This window comes from Theobroma umbraticum, unplaced genomic scaffold, assembly GCF_002168275.2.
Source record: "Theobroma umbraticum cultivar Fairchild unplaced genomic scaffold, ASM216827v3 scaffold_204.0, whole genome shotgun sequence".
In the NCBI taxonomy this organism is placed as follows: domain Eukaryota; kingdom Viridiplantae; phylum Streptophyta; class Magnoliopsida; order Malvales; family Malvaceae; genus Theobroma; species Theobroma umbraticum.
Window position 1 is genome coordinate 5,679,395 of NW_018397267.1, and position 24,979 is coordinate 5,704,373.

The window sequence follows — 24,979 nt, forward strand, 5'->3', positions numbered from 1 at the left end:
ATATGAAAGATTGCTTTCTGTTTCACAAATAAACATAACAAATTGGAAATAATATCTAGCAATCATGATACACCAAAATTCTCCTATAAAAATTTGAATAAATTATAATAAATACATTATAATACAACTCCATGAGAAAAAGGAAAAAAAGAATTGAGAATTTAAAAAATAAAAAGAAAACCCTGCGTATGTGTAATTTTTCTTCTTCTGTATATGTAAGAACTAAGAACAACTCAAATAAAATGTTAAAAAAGAAAAAGAAAAAAGAAAGCCTTGTGCTTCTTACACAGTGCTTGGGCCTGGGTCAGGCCCAAGATTTGACCTCCCCCTGACGGAGTTCAACTTCTCCAGCTTCAACCCAGCCCTGAACCTTGCAATGAAATTATCAGCTTTGGTATCCACATCTGGGCTTGGACAAAACAATGGGCCCGACTTTGATTCTCCACCGTCCATTTCACCCGTTTTATTACCATCTGACGGACTCGCTTCACCGCTCAATGGATCATCTAAATCCGGTGACCCGCTCCGTGAACTCTTAATGCTTTTTAATCTAACAAAATCACCGTGCACCTCAAATTTCCACGCCGGCATTTTAAATGGCGGAGGAGGCGGCGGCGGGGGAATTGGATTTAACGGCGATTCGTTGCCACTTTCAACGCTTTCCTCCACATTGTGCATATTTCTTATCTTGACCGGCAAAAGAGGTTTTTGGATGGTCACCGGTGGTGTCTGGGATTCTCTTTTTGATGCACGCGCTTCCACCGACGGTAGGGCTGGCGGCGGTGGAGGCATTGAATGATTCTTTCTGGCTTTGTTTTTCTTGGAAGGAAAGATGTCCTGATAAAATGAAGGTTGTGGTGGTGGCGGTGGCGGTGGCGGAGGCGGTGATGCTGGTGGATATAAAGGAGGCGTTGAAAGTTTAAAAAATTCATCAAGGTTTTCCACGCTACTTTTTCTTTGCTTCTTCCTTTTTTTTCTTAAAGAAAATAATAAGCCTTTAGTTACCTCGCCTCTCTTTTTCTCACTCTTGTTACTTCTCTTTCCAAATACAGATGGTGGCGGTGGCGGTGGCGGCGGAGGAGGAGGTGGTGACCAAGCTGATGGTGGTGTTGGTGGAAGAGAATGCTTGATTTTCAACTCACTTTTTATACCTTCCTTACGTTCACTTCTCTCCTTAGGTTTAAGATCTTCATATGTCCGCTTGGGTTTTCTTCTAACTACCTTAGGAGGCTGCGGTGGAGGTGGTTGAGGTGGCGACGGAGATGATGCTGTTGCTGCAGGTGGTGGGGACGAAGATGGCGGAGGAGGAGATGGTGGCGGCGGAGGCCTGTGAACAGTATCAATAGCTATATCCTTTGTATTATTACTGTAAACTTCTTCTCGATCATGCTCTCGCCTTGACCTACTACGGTAATTATACAAAGGAGTATCGTCATAAAATCTCCAGCGATCATCACCGTTCATCATCCAAGAAGATTCCGGCCGTAGATCTGGATACGAGTTGCTGCTTCTCAACCTTTGTAATGAGTTATAAGCCGTCCGATCTGATGATGACGAGTAGTCATACCATTGACGCGGGGTTGACGGGTTTGATCTTCCGACATGATCACGGACATGTTTCGGAGTGGTGGAAAATTTATAATCTTCGTAAGTACTTCTGGTATCACTGTCATTGTTGCCATTGTTTTTGCCAAGGAATCCACAGATTATGGCGAAAAGCACGAGGACTAGATTGAGGGAGTCCCATGATTTCTTAACAAGGTGTGGCTTGAATATTTGGGATGTGAAGGAGAGAAGCGAAGGGATGATAACGAAGATGAAAGCAAATGCAACGACTAACAAGAGGATGATGAGAATACCAGTGTTGAAGAAGAGGGATGACCGGCGGCGGCGGCCGCGTATAGGGTGGTTGTCGGTGGTTTGGAGCCAAAACGGTGTCATGTCCTCGTCTTCCTCCATATTTTGAGAGTAGGGTTGCTGTTTGCTTTTGGAAGAGAGAGCGTGAATGGCGAAACACTTTTTGGGCAACACTTTAGGCTTTGCTTTGTTCCTCTTGCTTTTTGCTTGTGGTGGGTTGCTTTTATGCCTTTGTGTGCTAAGCTATGGGCTTGCTTATATAAATTGAAGGATGCAGTGCTTGATAAGATTTGTTCAATATAGTTTGAAAATGGGGAGTTATGTAATGATATTTTATGCAGCAATAATGTGTGGTCACTATCCTTTTAATTACTTCAAAGAATAATATAAGAGTAATAAATATTACAATGTCTACTCGACAGTCGAGAGAGAGAGAGAGATGCCTGCACATGCGGCCTGTCCTCGTAGCAACGACAGCGAAAGCGAAGAATAGGTGTATCCCTGGATTCAAATTTTAGTCAGTCAATCACTCCTATAATATTGCCAGAACAATGTTAGCTAGCCTTGTGTGATCTTCACATTTTTTCTTCTTCTATAATTTGTATATATAAGAGGTAAATTCTTCTTGTACAACAAGCCAATTGATCTTCTAATTCGTACAAGAATGTATAATTTGATGACTGTTAGTACATAAATTTAGCCATTCTTAACAAGTTATGCAATGTTCTTTCCCATTCTAATTAACAAAGAGTTTAATGTACTAATTAATTCTGATTGTATTTCTATTTCGCATCTTCTTTTCTTAGGACATGCTGCCCACTTCATATTAAATCTAAACACGTTTAACAAATTTTGAGTTAAATCAAATTATTATAGTCCATGGCAGTTGGGTTTCCCAAAGATATACACAATATGATGGACCGAATTACTATTACATAATGGTCGTTAAGTTATAATTTGTCACGTTTTAAGAGTAGGGAAAATTTGAGTCAAAGTCATAGCATCCGCGTATGACAACTAAGCTTACTAATACCCCTGATGACGTATCGGCGAAAGCTTGCAGTAGGAAGGAAGGACAAGGCCAAGCAACAAGGAAAGCAGGCTACAAGGCTTATAAATGTTAACAAAAGCGCGTTTTTCCAATTTGTTACGAGTCTTTTTCCATACTGCTTTTGTCCTTCTCTTCCTTTTTTTGGTTAACGAAAAAAGAAAAACACATTTAAGACTTTTGCTGCAAGAACTACAGCTTAAAACCCCTAAAGCAGTTTAGATGGGACCCTGGCTTTTTGGGGGTTTTCCTGTGGCAGAAATAATGGGGGAGGGAACTTTGGATTTGGACTTGATGCCATTTTGGTACAAGTTTTGAATGTTTTTGGGAAGGATGCTCGTTTGGGCTTGCTTTGCAATTGGTTGGAGTAGGAATTTTTGCTTTGGTTACGTTACTGAATTTCGCATTTAGCTGAAGTAGGGACCAAGTCACTCAACATTGATGCCTCGTGATCACATTCAATTTGATCTTCATTACTTGGATTGGTTTTTTTTTTTCTTTTTTTTTTTAATTCTGTCAATACCCTCGACCCTAGAGGTTATTTACTTGTCCCGGAGATTTGAATTACTGAGCTTATCTTCATTACTTGCTTGTTAGAAAAGAAATATGGCAATTCATCTAATGGATCAAGGAAGTAATATGCATGGATCATGCCCTTCACCTTCCTTAACTTAGGAAGACAAACTGGGAAAAGTATGAAACAAAGGGGTTTCTACGAGGTTGCCTTTGTCATATGCTTCCCTGAGATTCCATGCTCACGTCACCTGACAATTCAATTTCCCATAAAATCTTGAAGAAACTCTTGTTTGCAAATATAATTATTTTTATATCAATATAAACGATGGCAAGGGCATGTTCCTCTGCAAGTTCCGAGTCAGCAATTGCGTCTACCTCCCCTATGTCTGTTTGAAATATATATATATATATATATAAGCACTTTGGCAAATACCACTTGTAAATTACTAAGGTCACTAGCCATGAAGATGGTTTTCATGTTGTACTAAGTGATGATGCCAAGCTCAGAGATATCCAAAGTACTTCTTTGTTAATGTTTCATGATTAAAAGAAAATAAATAGGTGTGAGAATTCATGTAGAATATTTATACAAATTTAATTCTATATTTGATACTTGATTTTCTAAACAACTAATCAATAGATTAAAATTGTTACTGTTAAGGAAAACTTGTTATTTTAAATGTGAAAAAAGGGACATCAAGACAATTCTATTCGAAAAATGGGTTGAATTGAATTAAGTTCAATTAATTCAATCTGATCAATTTGATTAACGATCTTTTCAAATATTTTTTAGTTTGATTATTTTAGTTTATTTGGTTCGGTGTTCAATAAAAAAAATGTCTCTTGAATTATCGAATAATTTTTTTAAAATTATCATATATTATTTTTAATCCTAATTACATTTCTTTTATGTTAGTTTGTATTATATGTTATTTTAGATGTTACTTATCTGTTAGATGTAAGGTTTTATTTATATATATTTTTTTATTTAGATGTTTTAATTTTATTAATTAGAAATGTTTTAAAATTATTTTTTAAAATAAAAATAATTTCATTATATCGATTTTTAAGATAATCGACCGAACTAACTTAATTAATTTGGTTTTTTATGAATTCATTTTTCCTCCAAAATTTAGTCAATTCGATCAATTTTTAATAAAATTTTGATTTGTTTGATTTTCGAACTATACACACCGAATCAATTTAACTAATCATTTGCACTATCTTAAAACAAGAAGTTAGATTTTCTAAATATTGATTATTGGAAAAAAAAAAAGGAAAAAGACAAGAAAAGTGAAAGTTAAAAGAACAATTAAAAGGAGAAATAAGGGGAAAAAGGTAGGTGAAGCAACAGGAATTGATGGTAGAGAGGCAAATGCCAAACAAATCTATACAAACAAACAATTAATTATGGGTGCAAAGATATGGAAATCATTTCTTGAACTAATATAATTCCTCAAATTACTGTTAAATATACAAAAGACTAAAGATCATTAATTATTATACAAAAGTTTGCAGGACTCTTTTAAAAGCAATATGACAGCTATCATCCTATTAATATGAAATTTCCTTATCCACTTCTATGGTGATAGTGCCTGTGATTGAATTGAAAGAAGTGCTCTATATATATATATATAGATATATATAGAGAGAGAGAGAGAGAGGGGAAATTAAGAAGGTGGGGAGTTTGATAGTTGATTGTGATGTATTAATATGAGCTGTTGCATGGTCATTTTCATCCCAAGCCTCCATTTACAAATTGCTGTTACCAGCACCAAATCCTTTTCGTCCACCCCAGAAATAAGTTACTCATATTAAATAAATAGGGCATATATCTGTCTGAATTAATTGGAGTTTCATTCAATTACAAGAGAACAGGAATTTACCCTTAACTTTATGAAATTCAACTCAACATCTGGCATCACTACCAACATAAAATCTAGGGGTTGAATAAGAAATATTAAACCACAAGGCTTGATCTGTAACTATTATTAAAATAATAATCTTTTGCTCTTTTTGTGTTTTTTTTTTTGGATAACTTCCTAATAAAGTTGTCGACCAACCTTTTATTACGGGTGAGTGGAGATCAGCCGATCAGTAATTTAAACCTGTTAGGCTAGCTGCAGCTGTGAGCTAGAGGTAGTAGCAATAGCTATTGAGTTTAGGTTTGGGGCTTTGTTATGGAACCTTTTTAATGCTTTCATAAGTGGGTTAAGTATAAAGCTAACTTGATCACTTAAATCTTAATTAAATTGTTTATCCAAAAGTGAAAAGTTCCTACTTTAGTGTATGCTTATTTTAGGCATTCTCTTACCAGTCCCATAGCCTCTTTATTCACTTTCCAGAACGAGAAAACATTGACGACGTTAAACTGAACTCCACGTTACAAGGAGTAAGTCAGTCAAGCCTACATTGTATCATCAATTCCTTCTTGTTTTCTTTGTTGGGGTTGGGTTGTAAGAAAATAAAGGCCGCTTGGGGAATATGCGCACGTGCAAAAGCATCTCCTAGCACTCTAGTTTCCCAGGCCCCCACTAAACTACAAGTATCTTTTCTCGAGGGAAACATCAGTGTTCCCTACACTATCAATCATCAATACGATGGGCTGTTGCCGATATCAGAACCCAGCAAAAGTAGCCAATAATGGAGCATATGTTTTCCTCTGTTTTGAAATGGAAAAGGGCAAACTAGACGACCATTTTCTTTGAGTATGAAAAACTGCTTAAAGCACTTTCTAAACGAAGAATACACCTTAAATTCTTTTAAAGCAGGAAACAATCATTCTTCCACAAGTCAAAAACAAGCACACATTCAAAGTTTCTCAGGGATTTCAATGTCGTAAGCCATTTATTAGTAATTTCATAGTGCTTGTTACTAGTTCATTAAATTCCCCTAAAATAAGTATCACACAGTTCCATTCTTGAAAGTTGCAATATATAGATTTTGTGTTATGTACAAGACTAAAGGGGGCTACAACACAGACAACTGAACCTTCAATGGTTTGGAGGTGGTAGTATATTCTTCTTTTCTTTCCTTTGTTTTATTTGTTCTTTTCAAGCCCTTGTTACAGATTTAGAACTACATGATAGAAACTCTATCAGAATTCTACATATCATCATCCAACCTTATGTTTGAGGAAGCTCCTTAAGTGCTGGTAACGATACAGATTGCAGTGGCAAGAACTAGAATACAAGAACAGCTATTGTGATTATCACAGCAATTGTACATATCAATGCCTGCAAAAAATTGTGATCTGGAATTAAATAACAAAGATAAATGGCACATAAACGGGATGCATATCCTTCATTAACTTATCACTGCAAGTTTGAATAGATAATTTTTACAATTTCTCCAGTCGCTTTTAGATTTGACTCTTTGGTCTTAATTTTCAGCACTAACAATAACAAGGTCCACGATAGTTTTATCAGAATTTCCATCTTGTACCAATTTAATACAATTTTGTTTTTTCCAAAAACAGAATGAAAACCTATAATTTGATAATAATTTCTACTATATTGCATTAAAATGCATTTTAACTCAAAAGTAAAAGAGAACTGGCAAATCATGAAGAACCTTGTATGCTACTAAAAGTAATCATTGAATCAAACAAAACATCAATTCCTAAATTAGCACTTACAGCTATTGCAGAGGCAGCAAGTCCAGCTCTCTCCCTAGGATCTTTGTGATAGTAGTTTCCAAAGTAGAGAATGGTGGCATAATACCACATCAATGGGAAAACAAATCCTAGCAGAAGACTGCAAAAAAGCAGACATGCGCATTAAGTGCAGAAAACAAGAAGATGAGTAGAAGAAGGATGACAGAGGCCAGGAGAACTCACGAAAACCACCCTATTCCACAGCCAAAGCAAGGAAGAGGTTTATCATACAATCCCAGCTGTGGGTCTTCTGCATCTCTAATAAGTGCATATTCGCCATTTCTGTGTTCTACTGCTTCTGTTGTGTGCTCTGTATTCATCAAAATGCTTACCACATCAGTTTAAGAATGCAAAACATTAATACTCCTAAGATTTACTCAAACAGGCTAAATTCAACACATTCATTCCCCTAATTCGGATGTCAGTACGGAAAAGGCAGATGTTCATGGTTTAAACTTCAAGTAAGATTTAAACACGGCTGTAAGTGAAACTGTTTTGAACCTTAACACACTATCTCAAATTGCAAGTGGCAATTAAAGCTCCTACATTGGTTAATTGGTTAATCATTAGTGCCTACACTGGTTAACCACTAGTAAGCATGCAAAACATTGGTTTTTAATATTGCATGTGCAGGACAGCAACTTTGTATGATGCATATTCACTGTTCTAGCTGTTTTAATCTCTAGATATCATAATCTAACTAATTTTTGTGCTCCTTTCACAATCGGGCACCAAAAATATTTTGCTAAAAGTAAACTGCTTATATCCATGCACTAGAATACACATTGGGTTGAATTTGACTGTTTGCTGACGCAATAGCAGCAATTGCATATTCATCTGATAAAGAGAATCTCAGCAAGAACAAACAGATCTCACAAAATCAATCCCATATAGCCAGTGTACGTAAATGTTCTAGTAGTGTGAGCATAGAATTTTCAAAGGCACAGTTTATGTTAGCTCAAGGCTTTCCTTTCCTTTTAACAGTATTTTGTAACAGTTATTAGTTGCACATGAAAGAAACTAAACTTGAGAGATTTTTAACCTTCCAATAGCAAATTCAGATATGCTTCTCAAATAATCACTCAAAGAAGAACCAAAGGACTCAAAGGAGTATAACAGCCAAATAGACAAGCAAGACTCCTTAAATTATGCAATAGACCAAGACAAACTAGCGAGGGCATGTCTGTTCTGTGAATCAACTTGGCAGGAAGGAACAACAAACTCTTAACACATTGATATACCTCAGATGATTAAATCAAACAAAATTTCTTTCATCCTTAAGCTGAGTGATCTTCATCTTGCCAAAACCAATATTATACCAACCACAATAACAAATGGTCCTATTTAGAAAATATACAGATCACAATAAATACTTGGGAATAAAATTCCAAAGGCTAATGAACGAGACAGTTTCCCAGCAAGAAGCAATTTTTGGGCAAACTACTGAACTGTTGGATGCAGAAAAGAAGAGGGAGGATGTAGAAGGAACAAGTTCACTACTCTGATTCATGTTTTCGGGATATCAAACCGTAAGTTGGTGTCCTCAGCTCCTTTCTCTACGTTTGAAGGACCTGCCCTGTAGAGAACAAGTGAAGAATGCACCATATTAGCAACTATGATAGCCATTAGAAAGGCTTCAACAAACAAGGAACTGCTGATACCTGAACAGTGAATAGTGATTTATTTATGACCTATGAAACTGCTAATCCCTCAAAAAAAGGAAGAATATTACAAGACCAGTTTTAAAGAAAAACTCAACCAACCCATCACAAGGAAGTGTATCAACACATACAGTCGCACTATTTAAGAATTGGTTAAATTATGCATCAAGAATGTTCAATCAACTAAACTCCTCACTTAAAAGCAAAGAAATGACAGAGGTGGAAATTCTGGTAAAACTTGGTTTATTATATCAACACTACCCAAAGAAAAGAATCCAAGATATCCCTCAAAATAACACCCCAAGAATTCCTATAGCAAAGGAAGAAGAAAGGTAACCGATAATCCCACAAAAGTCAAACCTTAATTTCTAAAAGCATAATTTACAAAAACGCAAAAAAAAAAAAATCAAATTAGAAAAGAAAAAATCACTTTACAAGATGAAATTACTAATTTAGCAACAAAAATCTTAAATTCAGAGCCATTTGAACAAGAAAGAGTAAAATGTTTCAAGAAAGGAAGAGAAAGAGTGACGCTTGCCTGTCAAAGTGAGAGAGTGAAGGTGAAGAGGTGCAATTTCGAAGAAGAGAAAAAGCAAGCAATCGGTGTAAAAGCGATTATCTTTGCTTTTTAATGGGTTTTTGTTGACGTGGGATTGACGTTGTTGATCTTCTCCATTTGATAGCAAATCAAATCAGCTCTACACTCAAAAGAGATTATTTATGGAATCTTTTTACTGTTCTCTCTGTGTACTGTTAAAGAAATGAGGCAGTTATTTTTGCCAGGTAACAAATTGCTACATCCAATCTCAGGCGCTTTTTATTTTACTCCATTTACTAATAACGGTAAATTAATTTTAAACTCTTTATTTAACTAAGGAATCAAGTTTGAATTCTCAATTTTTTTAAATAAAAAAGTATTATTTTTGTTTGCAATAAAATTTTATCTCTAAGATAATTTTATTAATTTTAAAAAGGTCAAATTTATATATACAAATATTAGTAGTATATTTTTTATAATTAATGGTTAATTAACATTATATATTTATGATAGTTTAATTAATTTTAAAAAATTATTGAACCAGATTTATATATATACAGATATTTGTAGTAATTTTCTTTTATAATTTTGATTAATGATTAATTAACTATTATTAATCAAAATATCATTATTTTATATAATTTTTATTTACTAATTGATTCATACAAATTGAAATAAAGAAAGAGGTTTTGTTTAGGTTCATTTTTTTAGAATATGCTACAAGGTAAATATAAATATAATAAAGTATTTAAACATTTAACTTATTGATTGATACATGATTCTTTATGTAAATAGTAAAGTTTGAATTCTTTTTTTTTTTAATTAAAAAACATAAAAATAATAAAGCATAAACATTTAAAAGAGCTACAAAATCCAAAGGTATCATCAAGCAAAGTATAGTATTTGTGTAGTGATATATAGACTGAATTGCTTGGTTTCTAATTTCACTTTAGAACTTTCCTCACATTGATGAATCGGAAAGCATTAAAACAAAATAGATACACCTTAATATTAGGGTGAGTAGTGGTCAATTGCAATCGAGTAATCGATCGTAATTGTCTATTACACTCGTCGGTTGCAATGATCAATTTCGTCGGTTGATCAATTCGGTCATGGAGGGACTCTTTCTTTTCGAACCAACTAAATAATTGATCAAAATTATATATATATATATATTTTTTTTTTGAGGGATTAAATATCTATCCTACCCTTCATTAACCCCTCAAATAACGCAACCGACCAATCTCAATAAAATCCCTCAATCTAACAATCTCCCCTTCCCCTAAACCCTAACTCTCCTTGTTAACTCACCCATTCACTATCGCTCCAAACTGCTGCCAGCCACCGATTCCTATCTTTGTAGGCAACAAGATCAACCCAATGAAAAATGAAAAATATATTGGATTGTTTTTCTTGGCTACTAGCTTTGTAAAGATAGCAAGAGAGGGAAAGGTTGAGAGATTATGAGTATTACTTTTTTGGTTAAAACTCATGTCAAAAGGAAAAATGTCACAGATTATGAATATCAACAGTTGTTTTTTGCTTAAAAAATAAAATTAGTGTAAATAAAAATAATTTCAAAGAATTAGAAAAAAATGATATATTTAGTTTTTAATTTTTTTTCTCAACTCACTTAAAATAATTAAAGTCTAAATTCCAAAAAACCGATTGAATCGATATCAATTTTAACCGATCAAAACTGACCTCTTGCTTGGTTTGGTTTAATAAATTTAGAAAGTAAATTTTTTTAATCAATTTTCATCAAAACTAAACCGAAAATCGATCAAACCGAACTGTGTTCACCGTTACTTAACATGACAGCTAAGAATAAAAACGTTAGGTAATCCCAACCATATCCTTCAAAGACATAATCCTTATGTTCACAGAGAGAAATACAAAGCTTATGCCCGACAAATTTTTTGCAGGTAGGCGATGGATTCAAATCCGAAAGCAGTCTTGTTTCTAATCTGGGTTTTTCCAAACAATTCCGAAATCCCTCAAAAAAATTTGTATCGTACGGTAATTATTCTTGTGATCATATAGAAAAAGAATTGAGTTTTGATGAAATAAAAAGAATTAATACAAGGTGACATTTTTCTTAGTCATATTTATTAATACAAAGAGAAGATAAAAGAATAATATCATTCAATGGTCCAATTTCATAATCCAAGACAGGATGTCATCGTTTAATTAGGACCGCAGGCCAGCCTCAAGAATATGGGTTCGAAACATTTAGACCATTGATTGCCAATCATATTCATATGGACTCAGTACTGGTTGCTCGACGTATTAAGAAAAATGGAGTGTATGGCCGTGGGTTCCTCTGGTTTTACAAGTCAAAAGAGAAAAATGGGGAAATGAGAATATTAAAAAGTGTTGTTTTGCTATGCAATTAATACCAGACTTTCATCTGTTACCATAAATGCTGTCCAGCTCTAGTTTTGTACTAAAGCAGTTGATATGTTTGGCATTGGATGTTTTTATTTTTTGCCAGAGAAGATTCCTAGTCCCAGCCAATAAGGTGAAGATAAACAAGAATTTAACAGCTTCTACATTGACAAGTTAGGAGGAGTTATTAGCCATTAAATAAAGGGTTTTTCGAATGGAAGAGATGACAGGGGTGAAGGTGACCTAAAAGTTAGAGCAGCCTCTTAAAACAACAAAGACTTTTAGCAGCAAAAAGTGAATTTAACTAAATTAAACTACCAAAAGGTTCTATTATGGATTAAGAAAAATCAAATAGTTGAAGGCTAGCAAGCATAGAGCAAGCCAACTTATTACTGGTATCTTACTCAATCAAGAGTCTCCATTCATTCTCTTTTCTGGACCTGGTCCGTACTTATTCTTCGACCAGATTTTCCTATAATAGATCCATTTGGGGGTGGTTATTTGCACTAAGAAGCTAGCCTTTTTGGATCTGTTATCTGGTATTCATTTGTAGCCCTTTATTGTTAAAGCCTACACATTTTCTTTTACTGTTTCATAGGGTTATTATATCTTTCCCTTGATTACAATTACTTTGCTATAAGTAGATGAAAGACCATGTCTTCATTAGATACAAACAAAAGCCCGTGGTTCCTTGGAAAACCCAAAGTACCTCCTTAGTCCTTAGCACAATGTTACCCTGAATCAGGATTCCAAAGACAGAAAACAGGGTCAAACCCAGAGCTGAAATAGTTCAAATCTACAAAACAAGAGATGGGAGGGTACTGGTTGCTAGTCCTCTCCCCATCTATACTGGCAATAGCTTGAATTTACATACATACATATATATATATATATATATATATTATAAGCATAAAAGATTGGCACCATCTATACCAAAAACATAGGCAATATGGCATTCAAATATACTTGCTATAGTACATACTAATTTCTATTCTTGTACACACATTAAGCCCATAAGAAAAAGTAATGGACCGGAGCTAGGTATTCATTAGATGTACTCTCTCTAATATGTTAGGTATATAGACTTTGATTTTAGATGATGGGGTGAGCCTTGATTACGGTTTGCTCTTGAACTTCCTTTGAGCTTTCAAGTCCACAACAATTACAGAGATGTTGTCACTGCTCCCTTTTTGGATGGCGAGCATTGAAAGGTATTCAGCTGCTGCTTGCGCGGCAGGGTCAATTCCTTTGCCTCTTTCCACGAGAGATGGAACCCCATTCTTTTTGTGCCAGAGCAGAATTCGCCGTCGAGCCACCTCACAAGCTTCCTCATTTGATATGACATCCCACAACCCATCACTGGCCAAAATCAGACATTCATCTTCTCTAGCTCGAGGAATAAACATAACTTCTGGTTCTGGGATAATCCATGGTTTCAAATATCTATCACCTGTGAGATGACATGAAGAAAAATGGTTAGTGAAAGTCTAGATTTCACCTCCCCTTCCATCACTAAATAATTTATCAAACATAATCAGAAAATATCAAGCTTGGCATCTTGAAAGGAAATGCTAGACTTCATGCACTATATTATGCATTTAAAAGTACATGGTTGGGATTCTAATCGTAGATCTCCAGCGTTTAGACTTCCACATGACAATTTACGGTTTCAAGTTGTCTGAACAAAATTTACCAAACTTCTATAATTTTCATTTCAAGCAGAAATAACATACCAATGGACCTTGACATTGCAAGAACGCCGAATACACGGTGTCCTTTCCACTGAATAACCTTGCCTCCGGATGCCTCAATCCTTGCATACTCATCATCTCTGTTTGGCTGCAAAACAACAAAGCAAACATGTTGGTTCCCACAGACAGATAGCTTCCTTTTTAGTTACTGAAACATTGAGGACTTCAAAATGCCTTACTTTGTGATCAATTGATAATGCCATGGCTTCTTTGCCACGGCATAAGACAGCTCTTGAATCACCACAGTTTGCAACAACAATATGTGATGAACAAACCAAGGCCACCACAGCTGTTGACCCAACAGTTTCAGGGGCAACAGGCTCAAAACTGGCATCATATGCATCTTCATAGCCTCCAATCATGCCTCTGTTAACATTTCCTCCAATTTCATCATCAACCTTTAAAAAGCAACTAGTAAAGGTCTTCTCCCACCGCACCTGTCTACTCTCCATACTAGTGCCATCACATAAATTGTCTTTAATGTTTCCAATCTCTTCAGCTAAAGCCACATGAATACGGTCACGACAATAATTTGCCACCTGCATGAGATCCCGATAAGGCATGCTAAAGTATTAACCTCTTTGGAACCATTCACCATTAAAACAATTTTAAATGATCAAAATATGTAGTGAACAAGCAAGGAAAAGAACAGAATCACTTATGGTAGCAAGGCCAGTTTCACAAAAACAAAAATGTCACACTATGCAGTCCAAATTTGCTCAAAGTTGCAGAGTATTACTCAAGTAACTACAAGTACATGGTATCAAGAAGTGTCTGCAATTGTTGCACTAAAAAAGATAAAAGATACAGCCATGTAAAAGATACTTAACAGCCTACCATTAAATTCAGGAATCTTCAAAATTTCTTAAAGTGGAGTTAAAATGTAAAGGTTTTTATAAAGAATGTTGTACCTGGGAGCCACCATGGCCATCATAAACACCAAAAAAATGTCCAGTAAGGTCTGTCAGACTTTGACTGATTCCATCAATTACACGATCACCAATCAGCATTTTGATAGGAATCTTTATAAACCGAGGCACAGCTGCAACAGCATCCTCCATTTCTGTTCTTTTTCCAATAATAGACACAGAACCCCAAAGAGGTATACAATCCAACTCAAAAACACTCCGGCTACCTCTATTGAGATTCTTTTCACTAGGTAGCTGAATGACCACTTCAGAGGCCTTTAAATCAAACTCATTAGAATTCTTTGTATCTGGACTCACAGTTGTGAGAAGAACTTCAGCTGTAGGCACCTGCTCAATGCTTGACTCTCCCAAAATAATAGCCTTGGCAAGAATTCGACCACTTTCAATTTCTGCATTAGGCAAGCTTATATCAGACCCTGCATTTAAAACCAGCAACCCCTCATTGATAATTCCATTAGTGTCCACTGACAAAATTTCATCTTCCTCACTTTCCTGAGTCGGGGATTCACTAGCAGCAATTGATCGATTTCCATTCTCTGGTAATATCTTCAAGAAATTAGCTCCTTCCCCACCACCCTCTTCTGATGCTGACATTGTCGCCAGGTTACCTTCATTCTTCCCAACTCCAGAATCTCCATTGCTACTAGGAATAGATTCCTGAGACACGACCTTTGCAGGATCAGACAACAAGTTTGCTGCATCAGTTACAAGCTTGATCCGCGTTATTTCCACATGGGTTGCAATTCCAGAGTTCTCACACATAGAATTAGCTAAACTAAGCGTTACTGCAACTGCTGGAGACATCTCTTCCATCAATTCCCCACTCTATGCCACAAACAGTTACCACTCAAATCTCTAAAATATTGACACAATTTACCAATATTCATCTTAATTATCTCCTTCCAGCAACAAACTTGGGATCAAGCCAGTAGGTTCTATCCACACCTTCTCCATTGCAATGAATCTCAATGACTGCACCAATCCTCTCATACAAATATATAGAGCAAACAAATAGTAAACCACCAAGATTAAAACTTTAAGAGGGGCACGAGTTAAACGCAAGCAGAATGAACATAGGATAATAAGATCTGGTGAAGGAGCACAACGGATCAACCCTTGTAATTAATGAAATTCAAGCCAGGTCACAAATAAACTGAGTTCCTCCAATAGTCCACATCTTATCAAATTCTTCACCTTTTGAGAAAGAACCAATCAAGGCAATTAAATCCTATCCACACCACCTACCCTTTTAACACATAAAAAGCACGTATGGAAACACCAAATTCAAGGCTTTATCCATATAAACTCAAAGAAGAGAAAGCAAAAGGTGTCATGAGAAAGAACCTAGGATAAAGCACAAACAAACCCAGATAATCACAGGGAAACCCTAAAAAGGTAAACTTTTTGCCACACACAAATTGAGTTTCCTGGATCTAAGGCAACCTATCTCAGCCTTTTCTTAAACAAGGGTCTCTTTCACTTTCCTTCTCCTTCCTTCCAACAAACACACCAACCCCACATAACTACAGCAACAATAACAAGCTACTAGAATTACATATCTCTATAAAGAAACTATTAAAACCATCTGGAAACATGCTAAAAAGTTGATCTTGAGCCCCAAAAATCAATGGAAAGATATCAAATATAATTCAAGAAATGATTAAAAGGATGCTTACCAGTAGTAAATGAAGAGACTGTGGGGCCTCAAAGAATTAAGAAAAAAATGGTGAAAGGAAGAAGCCTCCGTTTTTTTTTTCCCTAGATTTTTTCAATGTTTCTGGGCTTGTGAGGCTTAGGTGAGAGAGAGAGAGAAAGAGAAAGATAGACAAGGAAAAGAAAAGAAAAGAAAAGAAAAAGAAAGAATATGTGTGCGGGAAATGGCTTTTTTTTTACCATGCACTCCTTCAAGAGACACGTATACATATAATTATCTTTCATCATTGAATGCTTTTAAGACGGAAAATGCTTAGGACAGTGCTTACATGAAGACAACTACTCATGTATTTTTCATGAGGCAAACTTTGAGGAGAGACACGTGTCCCCTGCTCTGAAAAGTCATACCCATTCCAACAATGTCTTTGTACCCATGTGATCCTACTGGTTAAATTTTTTTGCCTTAGATCTTACTTCCGTATAGGTAAAATGACAACACTCCTTTTTATTTATTTATTTATTATCTGTTTCGGTAAAAAAAATTCCTTTTAACTGGCTATAAAAATTTTTAATCTTATAAATGAATTTAATAAGAAATATTTCATTGTATTTTAATACAAAATAACTCTATGCTCATTTCATACATTGTATCGATTTCTCCCGTTATTTTAAGGTCAAAGTTTCAACCCTCTAACATTGATTTAAAGTATTTTGTTTTTGAAATAATATTTTAAAAAAATTAAATTATTTAAAATAATATTTAATTTTTAATTACATTCAATTATATCATATTTTTATTTTAAATCAAATAAATTTTTATAATTAACAATTAACTAATTATTATCAATCAAAATATTATTTATCATTGTACATTCATATATCATTAACTTAATATAAATATAAAAAATAAAAAATATTATATAATTATTAATATATCACATCATCATTTATTATAATATGTCACTATATTATATTAACATCGCATGATATAACATAAAATGATAAAAATAATTATTAAAATTTTAATAACAAATCTTTATCTATATTATATATATATATATAAGTCGTTAAAATTAAATGTTTAAATTATTTGTTGTAATATTGTTTTTCCTTTTAATAAGTAGCATCCATTTCTCCAAGCAGATGGGATGTTTGCATTTCTTCCTCTTTATGTGTTATGGAATATATAGGCATTTACCTTTTTCTCCATATTCGATAATGTTAAGTCAAATGTATCCATCATTGGATTAAAAGTGGATAAACATAATGCGCATTTACTCCTTCTATTTATTTTTTATTTTCTTTTCAACATTATCTTATCTAATCCACAAAAAATTAATTATAAATTACTAGATAAACTTTAACTATTTATTAGGCTGCAAAATTTTTATTCTTCTCCCATTTCAAATTGCTTGTTCCTTTAATTATTTTCACCGAGTTAAAAAAGTTTGAATTTAATTTATCTAATATTAAAATTTAAATTTCTTTTGCGAAGTTGATGTTACATAGCTTTTAATGTTAAAAAATAAAAAAATGAAAAATAATTTTAAAATGTGGAAAAAGTAATAATTTTACTTTTTGTTGTTAAAAAAATAAATAAATAATGAGATGAAACATATATAGAGACTTTAAATATCTTTTAGTACTACATAACACAGATTATGTTAGCACAGTTTAAAATAATAATTTTTTAGCTAAATAAAATTCGATGTTAAGATTTCAAAGCAAAAATGGGGAGGAAATATTGGCTTTGGGGCGTGGAGTTAGTCTGGATAAGTCGGAAACAGGCCAATAGTGTGATTGCAACAAAATATATTATCAAACAATGCACGTGGCATTATATGGTCCCCACAAATCAGTAATCCTTTTAATAAATTGCAAAATAAAATCTTCAAAGGGTAACCCTTTTTGCGTTTGGAAGCTTATCCATTTACTATTACAGCAGTTTGAAGTTTGGACATTGGAAAGCAGGACCCAAGGGAGCCCAAATACATCTGGCTCAAGCCTGAAGCCACTGTGATGGAAACGAGACTGGCTCGAGCCAGACGTGCATGCGAAGGCAAGGTTTGGGCTCCCTTGGGTCCAGCTTACCAATGTCCAAACTTCACACTGTTTTAAGGGATAAACCATTGTGACCTGTTGCGGGTGGTTAAATACCAGTGTTATTGTAAGAAACAAACATTATGATCAATATTGTGTTTTGGTATTTACTGAAAAAGGAAAATGACAAGGTTGTCGACAACCAAACAGAAGAAAAATAAATAAATCTGTGTCTTAGAAGTTAGCATAGATAAAGAAAGATTGTTGCATGGTTCCATTTGTTTCAAAACTAATGGAAAAAACAAAAGAATGATTCATTTACCCAATTTTCTGGTTCAAAAACTCCCAGAACCAATTCCCAACAGTCCAATCCTTAGTAGCTACAAAGAAAAAGGAAGAGAGGAGGAAGTACATATGTATATATCTTAGTTGGCAAAATATTGTTTTTGTTTCCTGTAATCATGGTAGCATCCCTAGCTAAAATTAGTAAAAAGTTAACAAACAAGATCAAAGGAGGATATATTTTGTCTTGTTCCATTCCTTCTTCCTCTATTTGCAAATAGCCCTAACGCAGGCCTGATCCGGCTGGGTGTGGTGGTGGTGGTGGTGGTGATAGTAACAGGAAGGGGTAGTATTGCAATAGATATTGAAGACGATAACATAAAACCTAGAACAAAACCTACCCCTCGTCCTGGTACCATCTAAGCCACATTGATTAAGGAGGACATATAAAGGACAAGGGTCAGTAATTTTTGGCATGGCATTCTCAGGATCAGCAACTTTGACAATGGAAGAGATCCCTTCTATCACAGCCGTTGCCATTGACAGGGACCGGAATAGTCAACTTGCTGTAAAATGGGCGGTGGATAACCTGTTGAACAACAACGCCGGCTCGCAATGCATCCTCGTTCACGTTCGAAGCCAGAGCTTGCATCCGCGTAGGTATCTCTCTCTTTCATCATGAGTTCATGATCATGTTTAATTGGCTTGCATGCAAAATAATGATATACATTTTAAATGAATATGAAACTGTGAATGGCTCAAATTAAAAAAAAAAAAAAGAATGGTTTTAGCCTTATGCTTGACTCTAACATATTTATGAAAACATTTCTGATCTTTAGTTTTGGTGAATAATAGATTGAATCAGGTTCCCTTTAGTCTTTTGCAATTACAGTTAAGCATCACTTCTGACAAATTTTGCTGATGTAAGGTTTAAAGGACTTTGTGCTGATAATTTCTGTCAATGCAACTCATCTCATTTTCTTTAGACTGTAGAACGGTCATAGCAATGAATAGCAGCATAGGCAGTATCATGGGCATTTTCATTAATTACCTCCGTTTCTTGTTGTATTTGACTTGGGCTCGTTTGGTTTTCACAGAGGATTTTGAAGCTGTCCCTAAGCAAGGTCGGCCACCGACTGAAGCTGAGTTGCAACAATTCTTTCTCCCTTACCGAGGATACTGTGCTCGAAAAGGGGTAAGTCATCAGCTAATTGACTGCTATGACCATTTACTTTAACAAAAAAGTTTTCTCTTGTCATTGGCATTGGGTTTAGTTGCCCAGGTGAAAGCTAAATGGGCAATGCAAGGCCACCTTGCATAAAAGAATATGAACTCTCTTCTCATATGCCCGGAATGTAGCCTGTTATGCAGAAAGATGCTAATATATATGTGTCTCTCTAGACAAAGTTTAAGCAGCAAGATTTCATTTTGTGCCATTAATGGCTTAACTTCAGTCATCCATTAAAATAGAGTTGAAAAATTACCACTTTTCGGGCCAGTATACTTGATTATTTTTACATATATCTGAAGCTCAAATTTGGTGTGTTCTGACTTCCCACTGTGCATATGTTATCAATTACATATGAGGAGGAAGGGCTATTGATAAATTTATAGCTCAGCACAATACATTGAATACCTACGTACACCTGGCTATAAATTTATGCAAATTAAGATCTTGGTAGATATTGTATTTGCCATTTAAAAGGAGATGATCATTTTTGTTGAGCACTGGATCTTTCAGATTCAATCAAAAGAGGTGGTCCTCCATGACATTGATGTACCAAGTGCCCTCGTTGATTACATCAATAACAACAACATCGGCAATATCGTTGTTGGTGCTTCTAGCCGGAATGTTCTTACAAGGTCTTTACCTCTCTCCCTCTCTCTCTCTCCATGTCAAGCATATTATTATTGTACCAAGAATATATATACCTGAAGGTTTCACCTCAACAATTTGTGATTTTTGTTTTCGGTAATGTTATATATTTTCCTCCAAAAATCATGTCAAACCAGCTTTCTGGGAACCATAATTTTGGGAAGAATACATAGAGCCTGTAGAAGTTGGTTAACTGATATGTGTTCTTTGAATTTATACAAGTGAAGAGACAGGGTTTTTCTTCACTTCAGCAAGTAGTATAAACTTTGCAACAAAAGAGCAATGTAAAACAAACTTTTTTGCAGGTTAGAAGACAGAACAGATTCTTGCAGAAAGGAGTCGTGAAATTTTTCTGCAATTAGTAGTACTGGACACTTTGCCTACACATAATTGTTTCTCATAGTAGGATTGTTGTGCAGCACTAAGCACTCCAAGGGTTTGGTTTGCTTTTTACCTAACATGATTTTGGAAATTGCCTTTGCAGGAAACTTAGAAATCCAGATGTGCCAACCAGCTTGCTCAAATCTGCACCAGAATCCTGTGCTGTATATGTCATATCAAAAGGAAAAGTTCAATTTTCCCGATTAGCAAGTAGGCCTCAGACCGACGAAGACAACGCATCTGTAAACAGGGCCCCATATCTCAAAGCGCTTCTGTCTAAACTTACATTTGATAGCCCAAAGATTGAAGAATTTAGCAGGTAAGATGAACAAACTACAGCAACATTACTTGTTGGTGGCTGCTAATTAACAAGTGTCAAAACAAATATTTTCCGAACTTCTTAGGCTCTAAATGAGCTAGGAATGGTAAAATATATCAGAGGCTGTGACATCTATTGCCTGATTTTCCACCATGATTTAGATGCAACAGAATCTCTGTGAGTTTCATTTTTTGGAAAATGTAGCTTGAGAATATTTTTTTAGGGGAAAGAATTATGTATATCATCAATGACTGTAAGTTAGAATTATCAGCCAATATTAAAGAGAAGGCAATAAGATTAAGAAACTAGGATGAAAATTTGAAATGATCTCATCTTCTTCTCTATCTAACTGAAGAAAAAGATGTTGTATACAGTGTAAAACTAGACTAAACAGCTAATAGAAGATGAATCTTGCTAATATATCTACTTCTCAATTTCCTGGGATGGGATTCCTGGTTTGGGATCTCAGCCTGTGGAATTAAAACTCTACAAATATATACTTATTCTCTGACAAGCAATGATGCGGACAATTTGCATGTCTCATGTCTCATGGCAACTGACTCATACTTGATTAAACAGAACTGTTTCAAGCCGTGAAGGCAGCAAATACAGAATAACCTCTGGTAGAATCAGTGATTCCTTTAAATTGACACCACGTGACAAGTTGAAGACAAACAATGGAGTTAAATCATCTACACCTTCAACGGGAAGTCAAACACCTGAAACCCCTAATAGAATTTCCATATCCGAGAACAGTAATTTTTCAGGACCACCTAGTTTCCGATCAACTGATGTGTCTGGCAGCAATTCAGAGTGTACAGCTGAGGACTTCAGTTCTCTCAATTCCCTGACCCCAGTGAGTATGCTGCAATAAATTCATAGGGGAATAATGTTTGCTTGCTATCCTAGTCGACAATTGCTGCATCTGTGCATGTTAGAATTAATACTGTAGCACTAGTATCTTGGTCATCATATTGATTATTGACATATCAATAGCCAATATTTAACTCAATAGGTGAAAAGGAAAAGAAGGATGCTCTAATGAAACAATGTATTGTTGAACCTGTTCTGTTGTTAGTCATTGCCGATGTGTTCCTGTTAACTGTTAGGATAGTATAGTTGTTGGAGGTCAAACATAAAAATATGTAATGACTTCGTCACATAACTGATTGGTGCAAGTTATGATACAACAATATGATAACAATATCAAATTTACATCTTTTTTTGATTTGTTTCTAGTGGATGTAACAGCATTTTTAATGGCTGCTAACTTTCTGAAAGAAGTTTACACTCGGAAGCAAGGGAGTCCTAAAAGCCTACTCATCTATTATTGGTTGCCTTCAATTTGCTGGGACTTAGTTCCAAATATTCACTCAGAAGTGTTCTTTTGTTGTCTGAAATGGCTAAAATTAAAGATTGCATTACATTACAAATATGTAAAAGCATGACTGCCTGATTATCATGAATCCAGTGACTGATGCCTTCTCTTTTCGGGTATTATGTCTTCCAAGTGCATCAGTTCAACATGTCTATGCCTGCCTTTGACCTAAATATTCTTAGAATTCTTTATTTTAGAAGTGTAAGACCATATTATTGAGACATTCCCATCCTTTGCATGAGTTACACAGCGAGGCTTGGAGACTGAGATGAGGAGACTGAGACAAGAATTGAAGAAGTCCATGGAAATGTTTAACTCGGTTTGCAAAGAAACTGTTGCTGCAAAAGAAAAAGTAAGATCAGATGGTGATGATCATTGTGACCTTATCAAAGTAATCCTGCAATATATAATTTGTCTTGGTAACTGAACCTTTTTTGTTCATAGGCAAGGATGCTTCAGGAATGGAAAGCAGCAGAAGAGCGCAAGTTAGAGGAAGCCAGGCTTGCTGAAGAAGCAGCAATGGCTTTGGCAGAGGCAGAAAGGAAAAAAACTAAGGCTGCCATGGAAGCAGCACAGATGGCACAACTTTTAGCAGATATGGAGGCGCAGAAGAGAAAACTTGCAGAACTGAAGGCCATTCGTGAGGCAGAAGCGAAGAAGAGAGCACTAGAGCAGTTGGTTAACAACAAAGCTGTGTACAGAAAATACACGATTGATGAGATTGAAGCTGCAACAGGTTACTTTGCAAGCTCGCATAAGATTGGTGAAGGAGGATATGGACCTGTTTTCAGAGCCACCCTCGATCATACAGCTGTTGCCATCAAGGTCTTAAGGCCAGGTATATCACAAGGACAGAAGCAATTCCAACAAGAGGTAATTCTGATGTTAATTTGATGTTGAACATATAGAATTGCTCATTGTATAACTTGTTTTAATATATATAGTCATATGATTTAAGATGGTAAATGGTAAACTCTAAATTTCATTGACTACTTGCCAAGCTATTACAAAACCCTCCAACCAACAAAACCAACAGAAATGATGTCAACAAATCCTCATCCATGCAATTTCTCTAGCCAAATAAAGGAGATGATAAGGAGTATGACGTTTTTTTTTAAAGTATTTAGTGGCAAAATATATCTGTCCTGTTTTCCTTTGATTTCAATAAAGTAAATTTGTAATGTAGGTTGAGGTTCTAAGCTGCATGAGACATCCACACATGGTTCTGCTCATAGGTGCCTGCCCTGAGTATGGATGTCTGGTTTACGAATACATGGAAAATGGCAGCTTGGAAGACCGGCTCTTCCGGAAAGACAACACTCCCTCAATCCCCTGGAAAACCCGCTTTAGAATAGCTGCTGAAATTGCCACGGGCCTCCTTTTCCTTCACCAAACAAAGCCGGAGCCACTGGTACATCGTGACCTCAAGCCTGCAAACATTCTATTAGACCGGAATTACGTGAGTAAGATTAGTGATGTTGGTTTGGCCCGACTAGTTCCACCATCTTTTGCAGATAGTGTCACTGATTATCGCTTAACAGCAGCTAGGGGAACATTTTGTTACATTGATCCAGAGTATCAGCAAACAGGAATGCTAGGTGTAAAATCAGATTTATATTCATTTGGTGTGGTTCTATTACAGCTGATAACGTCAAGGCCACCGGTGGGACTGACCACCCAGGTTCAGGTGGCAATTGAGAAAGGAACCTTTTCAGAAATACTTGATCCAACAGTACCAGATTGGCCTGTTGAAGAGGTTTTATCATTAGCAAAACTCGCTTTACAGTGCTGTGAGCTGAGGAAAAGGGATAGGCCGGACCTTGCTTCAGTTGTGTTGCCAGAGCTGAACCGCCTAAGGGATCTTGGGTTGGACTCTGAAGCCAACAACAGTGAGAAACTTGTTTATGCACCTCGCCCTTATAAGTCAGTTCCACAAATTCGATCACGAGAAAGTCAGGTTAGTTACTGCATGAAGACTGATTGACTACCACTGCTGTCACTTTAACAATGATTTTTGCTACGATTTAATGACTTCCATGTTGTACATTGCATATAATCAATTGATAAAGAATGAGATTAAAGATATGCAAAGTCTAAGAACGATTTTAATGCTCTAAATGAGCATAACGGCTACCACATTTTACATTCCCTCCTAATTTTGCTGGCAATGCTTTTGAAACTATTGGCAATATGGATGGGCAATATGAACCTGGTTGATTGGGTTTTAAAGCAGACTTGGTTATGAACAAGCTGATATACAACAGGTTCACCTGCATAAAACTAGTCAGAGCTTTAGAACAATTAGGGAATTGATTGATTGATTGATTGAAAGATTCACCACATAGTTCCCAACTAAACCTTGGAAAATTCCTCAAAATCTTCTAGAAATACATTTCAATTGTATGTTTGGTATTATGTATAATCAGGAAGGAATGACAAACAATCCTAACGTGGAAATGGAAATTCAAACGTAGATCACTGTTAGAAGCGGGTGGCAACGCTTGAAGTCTATGACCAAAACATGGAAGGCCAGCTGTCTTCCACCTAACGCAAGAGCGGCAGGAAAGTGGAACAAGAAGCCTGGAGAAGTAGGCTGTTGGTCATTGGTAAGTTGTTCCAGAGCTCCGCCTCAGATGAGAAGCGTCAAGTCATTTTCATCGTAAAAAGTAGATAAAATTGTTGCAGTGCCTGATCCTGTCTAAACGGA

General features: G+C 35.5%; 4 protein-coding genes across 6 annotated transcripts; 1 reads left to right on the forward strand and 3 right to left on the reverse strand.

Moving 5' to 3' along the window:
- Window positions 1–49: 49 nt before the first annotated feature.
- LOC110424014 (hydroxyproline-rich glycoprotein family protein) lies at window positions 50–2,169 on the reverse strand. The gene has a single exon (XM_021438474.2). It carries the CDS (start codon window positions 1,957–1,959, stop codon window positions 283–285), a length of 1,677 nt encoding a protein of 558 aa, XP_021294149.1. The 5' UTR covers window positions 1,960–2,169; the 3' UTR covers window positions 50–282.
- Window positions 2,170–6,257: 4,088 nt separating this feature from the next.
- On the reverse strand, window positions 6,258–9,433 carry LOC110424321 (large ribosomal subunit protein eL20z-like). 2 transcript variants are annotated; one of them, XM_021438877.2, is made up of 5 exons: window positions 8,738–9,235; window positions 8,577–8,652; window positions 7,260–7,386; window positions 7,059–7,176; window positions 6,258–6,657 (listed from the first exon to the last, which is right to left on the reverse strand). In XM_021438877.2, exons 2-5 carry the CDS (start codon window positions 8,584–8,586, stop codon window positions 6,604–6,606), a joined length of 309 nt encoding a protein of 102 aa, XP_021294552.1. In that variant the 5' UTR covers window positions 8,587–8,652; window positions 8,738–9,235; the 3' UTR covers window positions 6,258–6,603. The 2 variants fall into 2 exon arrangements, with proteins under 2 accessions (XP_021294552.1, XP_021294551.1); XM_021438876.2 differs by lacking the exon at window positions 8,738–9,235 and adding an exon at window positions 9,276–9,433 and having other exon boundaries at window positions 6,259–6,657.
- A 3,158-nt stretch (window positions 9,434–12,591) lies between these two features.
- On the reverse strand, window positions 12,592–16,217 carry HAB1 (HYPERSENSITIVE TO ABA1). The gene is made up of 4 exons (XM_089784817.1): window positions 14,326–16,217; window positions 13,594–13,953; window positions 13,397–13,502; window positions 12,592–13,113 (listed from the first exon to the last, which is right to left on the reverse strand). The coding sequence occupies exons 1-4, from the start codon at window positions 15,154–15,156 to the stop codon at window positions 12,779–12,781; spliced, it is 1,632 nt and encodes a 543-aa protein (XP_089640943.1). The 5' UTR covers window positions 15,157–16,217; the 3' UTR covers window positions 12,592–12,778.
- A 2,394-nt stretch (window positions 16,218–18,611) lies between these two features.
- LOC110424028 (U-box domain-containing protein 52-like) lies at window positions 18,612–24,935 on the forward strand. Of its 2 annotated transcripts, none has more exons than XM_021438495.2 (9): window positions 18,612–18,974; window positions 19,416–19,513; window positions 20,060–20,181; window positions 20,679–20,894; window positions 21,474–21,750; window positions 22,523–22,624; window positions 22,717–23,145; window positions 23,459–24,229; window positions 24,747–24,935. In XM_021438495.2, the coding sequence occupies exons 1-9, from the start codon at window positions 18,794–18,796 to the stop codon at window positions 24,933–24,935; spliced, it is 2,385 nt and encodes a 794-aa protein (XP_021294170.1). In that variant the 5' UTR covers window positions 18,612–18,793. The 2 variants fall into 2 exon arrangements, with proteins under 2 accessions (XP_021294170.1, XP_021294171.1); XM_021438496.1 differs by having other exon boundaries at window positions 24,699–24,880.
- Window positions 24,936–24,979: the final 44 nt, after the last annotated feature.